Genomic DNA, 14,029 nt, shown 5'->3' on the forward strand with positions numbered 1-14,029 from the left:
CTGTTGCACGTGTTAGTATGTTAAATCATTATGTGATATTCATTAATTCTACTGCTGTTTTATGCACCTGCCGGCTAAACGACTGTGTGTATGGTCTAGATCGCCACATAGCGTTGTAATACAGGGTTACCACAAGTTCTTGTGACAATTCAATACTTCACGGAACGATGTAAGTAGCGACGTAAAAATTGACACACATGCTTGAACTGAATGGGATTTTATTGAAATCACAAAAAAGGTGCACAAAATGACCAACAGAAGGCGCTTCGTATGATAAAAATGCAATAATTGATTTTTAGTAAGGATAGTGTTCTTTATAACAAATGCTCAGCATCTCGGCCGTCACGCATAGATAATACCTGTAGTCGAGGGATAGTCTTGTGAACAGCACTGTGCAGTATAGCAATAGACATGGCGAGAAATTGCCGTCGGATGTTGTCTTTTAGCAGGCCTACAGAGATCGGACGATCACGGTAGACTTGTGACGTCAGGTAAACCCACAACCAATAATAAAACACTGACTGATGTCTGGGGACCGGGGAGGCCAAGAGTGACAAAAGTGGAGACTCAGCACGCGACCCTCACCAAACGATGTGCGCAAGAGATCTTCCACACGTGTAGCAGTATGGGGTGCAGCGCCGTCCTGCATAAATGTCGTACCTTCCAGCAGGCTAGAGATGATGCGATTCTGTAACACACAGGCGTACCTCGCACCCGTCACGCTGACCGTCTGAAAAGCACCACCCCGCATTTTTTTTTTTTAAAAAAAAGGGTTCGATCACGATTGATGAGGTAAATCCACATCACACCGAGACTTTCTTGTCATATAGCGGGGTTTGCACTATCGATAGCCCAAATTCTGCAGTTGTGGGGTGTTGACAGATCCTCGCAGTGTGAAATGGGCTTCGTCGGTCCACAACACTTAAGACAATCAATCATCATCTTTCCCCATTTTTTGGGAGTGCCGACGCGCAAATTCTCTTCGCGTCACAAAATCTGTGCCTAACAGTTCATGATAACATTGGATTTTGGTTCAAAAATGGTTCAAATGGCTCTGAGCACTATGGGACTCAACTGCTGAGGTCATTAGTCCCCTAGAACTTAGAACTAGTTAAACCTAACTAACCTAAGGACATCACAAACATGCATGCCCGAGGCAGGATTCGAACCTGCGACCGTAGCGGTCTTGCGGTTCCAGACTGCAGCGCCTTTAACCGCACGGCCACTTCGGCCGGCTAACATTGGATTTTGTCCGGATAACAGTGGAGGTTACACCTTAGCGCTCTCCAAACTGTACTGCGTGGAATGCAAGTGCGATGTGCGACTTTATGAGCGCTGACTTCACCATGCGCAGGTTAGCCCCGCTGAAGTTTCCTTTTCTTCATGAAATGTCCGAGCAGCAGTAGCGCTTGTGTCTGGTCGCCCACTACGGGGCCTGTCATGTAAATGAGGGTTTCCCAAACTGTGTTCCGTGGAATACTGGTGTCCCGCGAAAACCCATTAACATCATGGCCTTTTTCGACAATTTTTATTTTTAAAAAATTTTGTTATGATTTCTATGCTACTAGTTGTGACTTAAAATTGATGTAATCACTGAACAAAACACATTTCTCCCATTTTTAAAAATTGTGTTAATCTGATTAACCTTCAAAATAAACAAGGTGTTCCATCAAAGAACCAGTATCTGAAAGTGTTCCGTCAGAGGAAATGTTTGAGAACCCCTGGTCTAAACAACCAGTGGCTTCGAAGTTCATGATCATTTCCTTCACTGCGAAAATTGCCACAGAACGTTTACCTGTTCGAATACCATTCTTATGGCTATAGGGTCGTAAAGCTGTAGTTGCGGATCTTCTATACTGAGCCAACATTCTACATCTACATCTACATTTATACTCCGCAAGCCACCCAACGGTGTGTGGCGGAGGGCACTTTACGTGCCACTGTCATTACCTCCCTTTCCTGTTCCAGTCGCGTATGGTTCGCGGGAAGAACGACTGTCTGAAAGCCTCCGTGCGCGCTCTAATCTCTCTAATTTTACATTCGTGATCTCCTCGGGAGGTATAAGTAGGGGGAAGCAATATATTCGATACCTCATCCAGAAACGCACCCTCTCGAAACCTGGCGAGCAAGCTACACCGCGATGCAGAGCGCCTGTCTTGCAGAGTCTGCCACTTGAGTTTATTAAACATCTCCGTAACTCTATCACGGTTACCAAATAACCCTGTGACGAAACGCGCCGCTCTTCTTTGGATCTTCTCTATCTCCTCCGTCAGACCGATCTGGTACGGATCCCACACTGATGAGCAATACTCAAGTATAGGTCGAACGAGTGTTTTGTAAGCCACCTCCTTTGTTGATGGACTACATTTTCTAAGCACTCTCCCAATGAATCTCAGCCTGGTACCCGCCTTACCAACAATTAATTTTATATGATCATTCCACTTCAAATCGTTCCGCACGCATACTCCCAGATATTTTACAGAAGTAACTGCTACCAGTGTTTGTTCCGCTATCGTATAATCATACAATAAAGGATCCTTCTTTCTATGTATTCGCAATACATTACATTTGTCTATGTTAAGGGTCAGTTGCCACTCCCTGCACCAAGTGCCTATCCGCTGCAGATCTTCCTGCATTTCGCTACAATTTTCTAATGCGATTGCTGGCGTATCTGTCTCCCTCTCTCAATACAGGCCATTTCATACACGATTCTCATGCGGTGTCACTGACGTGTTGCTGTCTAGTGCCATATATTGGCTGATTTTTGCTCTCGTTGTTGGTTTCGATAAAACGCCATGCCTCAGGCATGAGTGTCAAGTTTTTCCTCTCTACCTACACTGTTCTGTGTATTAGTACATTATCAAATACTAACTTCCAGGTCACCATGTACGTGATATACGGTATCCAACAACACGTTGTCAAATCCCGTAGCAATTTTTTCATGGCCATTTCGTAGAATTACCACATTTATTCATCTTTCTTCTGTTCTAACTTTGAAAGAGATGTATTGAGGAGCTCTTATTGCCATCAATTTCACCGTCAAATTCGCTATACAGTGATGTATTTCTACGTTGTGTAGCTCTAGTTTAATTGATTATATAAGTTCCCTTTCACTTTAACACGTATTTCTGACGCTATTGCGCCAAGGAACCGGGAAAGAAGTGGTTGAAAGTTTCTGAGATGTGGCTCTGTAAAAGTAAGTTGATAGTTAGGTAGACTAACAGATTACGAAATGAGAAGGTGTTCCGCAGAATTAACAAGGAAAGGAATATCAGGAAAACACTGACAAGAAGAAGGGAGGGGATGACAGGACAAGTGTTAGACTTCAAGGAATAAATTTCGTGGTACTAGAGGAAACTGTAGAGGTAAAAACTGTACCGGAAAACAGTGATTGGATACGCCCAACAAATAGTTCAGGTCGTTATGTGTAAGTGCTACTCTGCTATGAGAGAAGACGTTGGCAGAGGAGAGGAAGTCGTGGCGGGTACCATCAAACCAGGCAGAAGAACGGATTTTTTTTTTTTTTTTTTTTTTTTTTTTTTTTTTTTTTTTTTTTTTTTTAAGAAAAGGAACACTTCATCCATGGTCACTCATCAGATTTGTCGTTACCAACTCGCATTATTGGATTTAGATGTGTTTTTCCAGGGTTGAACTATAAGACCTATTTACCTCTATGTGGCTGTTGCCCATTGGATCTCACTCATCTGGTTGCTGCTTGAGTGACTAGAAACTCCAGACACGCCCACCAAGTGCGCCTAATACACACGTTATGACGTATGACCCCATTACACTCTCGTTTTTGATATGGAACAAACATATCTCACATACAACTTTAATACTCATATCCACACCCAGAAAATACGCAGAGTGATCAAAAAGTAACGGGAAGGCACTGTGACAGAAGTCGGTCGTCGCTTGTTGTAGCCTAAGCAGTACACTTGTCTCGACACCGTCCTAGCAGAAATGAGTTCCTGACACCCTACACTAAAGTCGGCAGTGATTTCTCACACTACACTGTCGACTGCCCCATATAGCTCTGTGGATGTGGAGTGACGTCCCTTCTTCATACACTAGTAGTGGTCCTACGTGTCCCAGTACTCGTGTGGAAACATTCTCTTTGCGATATTGAAGATCTGTCCCTGGACGCTGTTGGAATCGTGAAGCTGCTGTTGTATGAACCTGTCTGTGTGGTGTTATATATTCCAGTCCTGTGAAGCCCTAGTGGAATTTATTGCATTGCTTCGTCACCACTCGTGAACAGGTTAACAAATGAAAAGACAGGGTACGATTATCACATAGGACAAGTTTAATTAAAATGGAAATATGATAATTGGCAGCTATTGATGACACAAACGTGCCATAAACTGTGTTATGTGACTCCCTCCTGGAATTTTACAAACAAATTTTGGCGTACCTGCAAAAACTGCTGGTGTTCTTGACTGTTGAACATCAGTGATTGCGAGCCTACAGCAGGTGTTTCCCTAGTAGCTTGTTAGAGTTACTTAGAGACGGATGGAAGGGCTACAGAAGAATTGAATTCAAAATCCGCATTTCACCTGCAACACATGGTAAATGGTAAAGCAGCCTCCACAATATGAGAAAAGCCGTGAATCCACAATTTGCCTACCATTGGTACAAAAAAGCTATGCATGGGAAAAGAATACATAAAATACATTAGAAAATAGAAATACGGCTTCGTTCTAGCTCTTACGGAAAATTACTAGATGTATCGAAAGAGTGAAATAACCGCAAGGGTAATAAACAAGCAGTTACAAGAGAACCATGAGATAAGCAGAGATGACAAGCGAGAGTGAGCGCATTGAAAGCGTTGCTTACCACAAAAGCACGAGTGAATTGGTGGTTGTCAACTTGCAGAACCAGACGCAAGCCACGATGTTACAACGATCGCCAAAATAGTCCACATCTTCTAAATGTGCAACCAGATTCCTATCGCGAGTTTGCTGTACACGTTACAAGTAAGATGGTGGCACGATTAGATACTGCTCGTAAGTGGGTTTGGGAGTGTGAGTCGCCGGCCGGTGTGGCCGAGCGGTTCTAGGCGCTTCAGTCTGGAACCGCGCGACCGCTACGGTCGCAGGTTCGAATCCTGCATGGATGTGTGTGATGTCCTTAGGTTAGTTAGGTTTAAGTAGTTCTAAGTTCTAGTGGACTGATGACCTCAGTGTTAAGTTCCATAGTGCTCAGAGCAATTTGAACCATTTTTTGGAGTGTGAGTCCCTCTGTTTTATTTTCTCGGTGGAGACAATGCGAAATGACTAATCCAGTGAAAAGTAGCGGGAGGTGGTAGTCAAAGTGCAGTTACTTGCGGAGGTCAAGTGTGGCTGTAATTATCGTATGGCAGCGAAACGTGGCAGATATTCTGCTGTGTTAATGCGAAACCGATTTACGCTGCAAAACAAATTAGTTCCAGTTGTGGCCAGCAGATGCAAATCTATCAAGCTAGGTGGTGCAATGGTTAGCACACTGGACTCTCATTTGGGAGGATGTCGGTTCAAACCCCCGCCGGCCATCCAGTCTAAGGTCTTCTGTGATTTCCCTAAATCGCTCCAGGCAAATACCGGTATGGTTCCTATGAAAAGGCATGGCCTATTTCCTTTCCCATTTTTGACACAATCCGAGCTTGTGCTCCGTCACTAATGACCTCGATATCGCCGAGACGTTAAATCCACTCTTCCTTCCTTCTTTCATTAGATGAAAATCTGGCGCTGTACACTGTTTGTATAACGGCTTGACATCCACACTACCATTTGACAGTCCATAACATGGATGAACAATGAGGCTATTGAGAAGAGAGAACGTGCGCAGTTAGTGAAACTGTTTTATGTGAATGGCAGGAATTACAGCGCTGCATTGAGAGAGTATCTCCAACTGAAAGGTCTGAAGAGAGGCCCAACGTCATTAAATGGTTTAAAGAAGATGACAATGAAGTTCGGAAGTATGAGAGAGCTTGGTGCAGCACCTGTCCCGTTGGAAGACTCTGACGAGGTTGCTGTTGCTGTAACTGACCACGCAGCACGTGCCCCGGGTACTGCTATAGTGCTCATGCTGTGTAACGAGAATTTTCCACCCTATGGTCAACAGTTTTGCAGTCTATTTTACACTGGTACCAGCACAAGATCCAGAAGCTGCAGCAACTGAAACATGATCCGCAGCAATATTCTGAGTTTTCTCTCTGGTTTCAGGCATGAATCGAAGTTGATGACATGTGGCCAGGGCATATTCTATAGAGTGAAGGGGCACATTTTACACTAAGGGTACAGTGAATACACACAACTGTCAGTTTGGGGTACTGTTAAACCTCGTGTTGCGCACTCGCCGTATGTGACCGTGTGGTGTGGATTTACAAGCATCTTTATTCTTGGTTCGTTCTTCTTTGAATGTGGTACACCCAGAGGGCCTTTGAGGTGCACCATGACGTCTGCACGTAATCGAGACCTCCTTGTACAGCCCGTGATTCCTGTTCTGGACTTTGTGGAAACCTCTGTTTTCATTCATGATGGAACAACGCCTCATGCCGCTCGCCCATTGTAAGGTCTGCTTAATGCAACTTTCAGCAAACATGTCACCTCCAGAGGTTTTCCAGACGTGTGGCCTGCTACATCACCTGATCTGGATCCATGTGAATTTTGACTCTTGGGGGTATCTAAAAGAACGCGTTTACCAGGGACTCGTTGCGTCTCTACCTGATCTGAAGGCCAGTATAAAGGAAAACGTTGCTCAGATTCCACCGGAACTGCTGCGAACATCTTTTGGTCACGTCGTTTTACGGGTGCAGCATCTCGTCGACGTTTCCGGTGTTCATACAGAACAAAGTATGTAAGCGGCGGTTAATAATAAAATCAGCATTATACCTTTCTCACTTGTTAAATATTTTCTGCCTACGTCCCGTTCCTAATCCATTACATATGGAAACATTTCCACACGTTTCTCTTGCATTCACAGCGCCAGAGTTGCAGATGGTGGTCAAAATTGGAATTCTTTTTTTCCAGCGTAAATCAGTTCCGCATTAACGCATTAGAATATCTACGAAGTTTCACTGCGACACGATCATTACGCCCCACAATGGACCTCTGTGAGCAGCTGCACTTTAATTATAACCACCCGATAATTCCTTGCAGCCAGTTTGATCAACGAGACGGCATTGACCCTCTAGCAGCGTTTCACGTACTGTGGCGGGGGAAACTCTCTCCCTTTTAAGTTGGTCTTTCTATGGTGGTACCAGCCTAACGCCCCCACAGGAAAAGGGTCTGCATGTGCGGAAGCGTGGCCCATAGCCGGTTTGAAAGCAATAGCCATTGACTTCCTTTTCAACGAACATGCCAACTTTGGACTATTTTACTGAATTTATTTCCGGAAATCTAAAGATTATGCGAACTTTCTCATCCTGTGGCCATTTTCCTTGGTAACACGTCAGTAGGATCGGAATAGTGGGAAAAATTACTTTTGTGGGGGAAATTAGCCTATCAAATGTTACCGCTCATTGATTATCTATCCAATCAAAGCGTGACTTCGGTCATTTGGTTCGTAATCTGTAGTACAGTTCGAATCTGTGATTCAGTTTTGTATTAATTAAATAATTCTGTCTTTGAAATGGATGGCAGCCAGAAAAGTCTGCAGTTTGCAGACGGAAACCTGAATTCTTGTTAATCTCCTACATATGAACTACGCTTCTTGCTCCGATTACCATCACACGTTTGAAGTCAGTTAACTTGCAATGTGCTGCTTCGTTCAATATAACCTGCGTGTAGCAGACGCAGAATATAGCATCGAAGTGTAGCAACAAAAATAGGATTAAATGGTTTAGTTGAAGAAGCAAGAAACTGTATTTAAAATGTCAATCCATAAAGCTTTGAGAAACTAGAAGTAGGACCAATATCCTCCACTGAAATTAAAAACAAAAAAAAAAAAGGTCAATGTGATGTTGATGGAATTTCAAACATAATTCTGAAGAGTTGTCGCAACTTAATAAGTAATGTCCTTAGTGGTGTATGCAACGCATCACTGACACAGCGAATTTTTCCAGAGATGTTAAAATATGCAATTGTTAAACCTCTTCATAAGAAAGATGACAACACAGACTTAAACAAATATCGTCCAGTTTCCTTACTGACATCTTTTTCCAAAACATGCGAAAAATTTATGTACTGAAGAGTAGTCTCACACTTAAACGGAAACAATTTACTTAGCATATCACAGTTCGGATCCCAGAAGCGTTGCTCGACTGAGAATGCTACTTATACATTCAATCATCAAATAGTACAAGCCTTAAATAATAAAATATCGCCAGTTGATGTTTTTGTGAGCTTTTCAAGGCGTTTGGTTGTAAATCATATTACTCTATTAGAAAAACTCGAGTTTTACGGAACTGATGGCTTTACGCACAGTTGGTTTGAATCATACTTAACAAACAGAGAGCGAAAGGTTGTGCTGAATAATTCCGTGTCGAAAGGGTAGAAAATTTTAGTGAGTGGGGAAAAATCACAGGGTTCAATTTTGGGTTCTCTTCTATTCATAATGTATTTGAATGACCTACTAGTTAACATTCAACAAACAGAATTGGTACTTTTTGCAGACGATTCTATTGTTAATAAATCAGATTAGAGAGAATTATAAAATGGTTCTCCGAAAATGGATCCTCTCAATACTTTGGAAAAAAACACAGACGCACACACTAACTATATTCAGTTCTGTACAACAAATTTAATCGTACTAACAATTGATGTAGCACTTGAACAGAAGTCAGCAAATACGGCATAATGCTCCAAATTTTTGGCTGTACTTGCTGATAAAAACTTGTACTGGAAGAAGCATATTACTGAGCTTTTCAAACAATCAAGTTCAGATACTTTTGGTCTTCGTAGAATTACTAATTTGGGAAACAAACAAACCATCCACCTGACATATTTTTCATATTTACACTCAATAATGTCTTACGGAATAATTTTCTGGGGTAACTCATCACTTAGAAAGAAAGTACTGACTGCATAAAAGCGAGCAGTAAGAATAATATGTTGTGTTCCCCACAAACGCCATGGAGCTAGGCGTCTTAACTGAGCCGTCACAGTACATACTATGTTCGCTAGTGAAATTCGCCCTAAATAATACATTACAACTTGAGAAGAATAGAGATGCCTATGCCCACAACACTATAGGTAAAAATGACCTTCATTACCTATTACAAGCTGACAGTGACTCAGAAAGGAGTTCAACAAGCAGCAACGAAAATTTTTGACCATTTGCCTAAGAACATAAAATAGCTGACAGGTTACTTTACTTTACATGTGGCAAGGGCCTTTCGACCATACGCCTGCTCTATGAGCCTCTTCCACTTCTCCCTGTCCAATGCGCTGTTCGTCCAGTTGCTGTTGCTGTTCATCCTAGTTGTTAGCTGTGTCTTCGCGAATGTTATCCCGCCATCTGATTCTGGGTCTCCATCTTTCTCTGGTTCCATCTATTGTTCTGCTGAATGCCATTCCAGGTAGTCTATTCTCTGTCATTCTTGCTATATGGCCTGCCCAATTTAACTTTCTCCTCTTGAGCACTTCGACGATGTTACGGTGTTTGTACAGCTCTCTTAATTCTTCATTTCTTCTTATTCTCCATTCCATGTTATTTTCGTCGTATACTGGTCCAAAAATTATCCTTGGTACTTTTCCTTCGAATATTAACAGTTTTTCTTCATCTTTCTTTCTAAATATTAATGTTTCACATCTATATAACATCACAGGTATAATGGTCAACCGAGCGAGGTGGCGCAGTGGTTAGACACTGGACTCGCATTCGGGAGGACGACGGTTCAATCCCGCGTCCGGTCATCCTGATTTAGGTTTTCCGTGATTTCCCTAAATCGCTCCAGGTAAATGCCGGGATGGTTCCTTTGAAAGGGTACGGCCGACTTCCTTCCCCATCCTTCCCTAATCCGATGAGACCGATGACCTCGCTGTCTGGTCTCTTTCCCCAAACAACCCAACCCAACCCAGAAATATACATACATTCGTCAGTGGATTAGAAGAATTTGTCCAGGACAAGTAATTTTAAGTTATATTTAAAATTCCAAAAGAGAATTAATCAGAATGATGCAAAATTACTACAAAATTGCTAAGAAAACAAGATTACATGTTAATGAAGAAAAGACAGAATACGTGCCCATAAGTAAGAAAACCAGAAAAGATGCACATACATACGTATAATTGTCGATTGCTATAAGTGGATTTTGAAGTTACTGCTAGGTGATGTTTTTCTTAGCAGACTGATGAAACTAAAAAGTCTCTTGTTTGGTGTTGATAAACGGGCATCTATTTCTATATCTCTTTTGTTGTTTTTACTAAAAAGACTTCCTAGGTACTTGAAGTGGTCAACAGTCTTGAAACTGAATCCATCTACGGTCAGAAGTGCATCTTTTCTAGTTTTCTTACTTATGGGCAGGTATTCTGTCTTTTCTACGTTAACATGTAATCTTGTTTTCTCAGCAATTTTGTAGTAATTTTGCATCATTCTGATTAATTCTCTTTTGGAATTTTAAATATAACTTAAAATTACTTGTCCTGGACAAATTCTTTTAATCCACTGACGAATTCCAACGTAAAAGCCGGTAGCCAGTAAAAAAGAAATTATTGTTAAGTGTAGTTGTATGAGTAGGACTCAATAATACACTACTGGCCATTAAAATTGCTACACCAAGAAGAAATGCAGATGATAAACGGGTATTCATTGGACAAATATATTATACTAGGACTGACATGTGACTGCATTTTCACGCAGTTTGGGCGCATAGATCCTGAGAAATCAGTACCCAGAACAACCACCTCTGGCCGTAAAAACGGCCTTGATACGCCTGGGCATTGACTCAAACAGATCTTGGATGGCGTGTACAGGTACAGCTGCCCAAGCAGCTTCAACACGATACCACAGTTCATCAAGAGTAGTGACTGGCGTATTGTGACGAGCCAATTGTCGGCCACCATTGACCAGACGTTTTCAATTGGTGAGAGATCTGGAGAATGTGCTGGCCAGGGCAGCAGTCGAACATTTTCTGTATCCAGAAAGGCCCGTACAGGACCTGCAACATGCGGTCGTGCATTATCCTGCTGAAATGTAGGGTTTCGCATGGATCGAATGAAGGGTAGAGCCACGGGTCGTAACACATCTGAAATGTAACGTCCACTGTTCAAAGTGCCGTCAATGCGAAGAAGAGGTGACAGAGACGTGTAATCAATGGCACCCCATACCATCACGCCGGGTGATACGCCAGTATGGCGATGACGAATACACTCTTCCAATGTGCGTTCACCGCGATGTCGCCAAACACGGATGCGACCATCATGATGCTGTAAACAGAACCTGGATTCATCCGAAAAAATGACGTATTGCCATTCGTGCAACCAGGTTCGTCGTTGAGTACGCAATTGCAGGCGCTCCTGCCTGTGATGCAGCGTCAAGGGTAACCGCAGCCATGGTCTCCGAGCTGATAGTCCATGCTGCTGCAAACGTCGTCGAACTGTTCGTGCAGATGGTTGTTGCCTTGCAAACGTCCCAATTTGTTGACTCAGTGATCGAGACGTGGCTGCACTTTCCGTTACAGCCGTGCGGATAAGATGCCTGTCATCTCGACTGCTAGTGATACGAGGCCGTTGGGATCCAGCAGGCGTTCCGTATTACCCTCCTGAACCCACCGATTCCATATTCTGCTAGCAGTCATTGGATCTTGACCAACGCGAGCGGCAATGTCCCGATACGATAAACCGCGATCGCGATAGGCTACAATCCGTCCTTTATCAAAGTCGGAAACGTGATGGTACGCATTTCTCCTCCTTACACGAGGCATCACAACAACGTTTCACCAGGCAACGCCGGTCAACTGCTGTTTGTGTATGAGAAATCGATTGGAAACTTTCCTCGTGTCTGCACGTTGCAGGTGTCGCCACCGGCACCAACTTTGCGTGAATGCTCTGAAAAGCTAATCATTTGCATATGACAGCATCTTCTTCCTGTCGGTTAAATTTCGCGTCTGTAGCGCGTCATCTTCGTGGTGTAGCAATTTTAATGGCCAGTAGTGTAATTTTGTCATTAATGTTAACACTGACTTGTTCCACGTCATTTCGATACAAGAATCGTACAGATGAATTATGAAACTTGCAACTAACAATAACATCTAGCGGCTACATTTAGGCGGCATAGAGAACACATATCCAAATTGGAGTACCCTTGGGTAGCTCAGGCCGCTCAGTGCAGCTTCCATTACGACTGCCGCCTATAGGAGTGTCTGGGCCTTTTTTTCAGGTGTTCAACATCCTGGGGCTGGGCCCGGTGCCGTGGGCGATGGTGGGCGAGGTGTTCCCCTCGGAGGTGAAGGGGCTGGCCACCGCCATCGTGACGGTGGTGCTCAGCGTGAGCTCGACGGCCGTGGCGAAGCTCTTCCAGGTGGTCAGCGACCAGGTGGGCATGCACGTCGTCTTCTTCTCCTTCTCGGCGTGCGCCGCCGCCGGCCTCGTCTTCACCTACTTCTGCGTGCCCGAGACCAAGGGCCGCTCCTTCCTGGAGATCATGCGACACTTCGAGGGAGACGCCACCGAGTCGCCAGAATCCACCGAGAAGCAACCTCCAGCTGTGCCGCAGCACCCGCAGCACCCGGCCCTTCATCTCTGACGTGGTAACACGACACTAGCTCGTTGCAGCACGTTACTAGACAAACGTGCATGTCGGTCAGAATGTGAAGACTTTTGTCCAGACAGTAGACTTCGTTAAACGTTGTGTTTTGATCTGGTAACACTGAGTAGTTTTTGTGACTCTTTCTCCCTTTCAACTGTGTTGAACATACTTGTTTGACAGAGACAACTGATGCTATATTTCTCTTGCATTTGTGCCTGCTGCAAGACGAGAATAATCCAAAACGCGTGACTTTTTTTAGCGGTGATGATGGGCACTAAGTGCCTGTGTGAAAATGGTTCTGGGACCTGACAGATGCATATTCAAACATCAGACAGCGCCAGCCAGTCACTTGTGTTGACATGCACATGCTCGCTCTTCGGCTGCACAAGTTTTATGTACAAATATTAAGTGAAAGATGACTGTTATTTATAAAACTACAAAATAATATATACTCAACAATGATGGTAAATATAAAATTATTTAAAATAACTGCAATATTTGTATTTTATATCATAAATGTAAATAAGATGTGATGAAGAAATATACAAAACTGCAAAACATTTAATATGATTTGTAACATCTATGTCTACATGTACATACAAACTCCACAAGCCATCCTTCGGTGCACAGTGAAGGACACTTTGCACCACTACCAGTTTAGATTAGATTAGATTAGATTAATTATTCATTCCATAGACCCATAAAAGAGGGAATCCTCCTGGGTGTGGAACATGTTAGATAAACACATTACAAAAATGTAATTAGAAAAACTTGAGTTTCATTAATTTTAATGATCCTAGTCAATAAACAGTAAAATTATGTACATGAATTAAATTTAAACTTCTAATATTTACAGGTTTAATACTTACATCTGCATTCATTAAATCCATCATTCAGGTATTTGCTAGTTTCTTGGCTATTACAACCAAGTATTGTCAAAAATTAAAGTAAATTATTCATTTCAGTAATCCTCAGTTAAGAACAGTAAGATTATCTACAATATTTAAAATTAAACTTCCACCATTTACAGACTTAAGACTTACATCTGCTTTCCATACATCCATCATTCACACAGTAGGTAGTTACTTGGTTGTTACAACCAAGTATTGTCAAAATTTAAAATATAATAAGTTTTTATTAAAATACTATATGCTTCATTATCAACTCCAATTTCTCTTATCTTGTTTTCGCAGTTCATAGCTGACATGTGCGTTGGTGGCAGTATCATCATTCTGCAGACGGCATCCAGTGCCGGTTCTCTAAATTTTCTCAGTAGTTTTTCACGAACGAACATGTTTCCTCTACGGATACCCATATGAGTTCACAAAGCATTCCCATGATACTCATGTGTTGATCGAAC

General features: G+C 42.7%; 1 protein-coding gene across 3 annotated transcripts in view; it reads left to right on the top strand.

Moving 5' to 3' along the window:
• LOC124795395 (facilitated trehalose transporter Tret1-like) overlaps positions 1 to 13,236 on the top strand; it is a 129,576-nt gene extending 116,340 nt beyond the window's left edge. For 2 of the 3 annotated variants that reach the window (XM_047259410.1, XM_047259408.1), the window contains one exon: positions 12,301 to 13,235. In XM_047259410.1, the coding sequence (XP_047115366.1) occupies positions 12,301 to 12,666 (366 nt within the window). In that variant the 3' untranslated portion in view covers positions 12,667 to 13,235. Of the gene's footprint in view, positions 1 to 12,300 lie in introns of all 3 variants that reach the window. The other variant, XM_047259409.1, reaches the window with a different exon arrangement.
• Positions 13,237 to 14,029: the final 793 nt, after the last annotated feature.

Source organism: Schistocerca piceifrons, chromosome 4, assembly GCF_021461385.2.
Source record: "Schistocerca piceifrons isolate TAMUIC-IGC-003096 chromosome 4, iqSchPice1.1, whole genome shotgun sequence".
NCBI lineage: Eukaryota > Metazoa > Arthropoda > Insecta > Orthoptera > Acrididae > Schistocerca > Schistocerca piceifrons.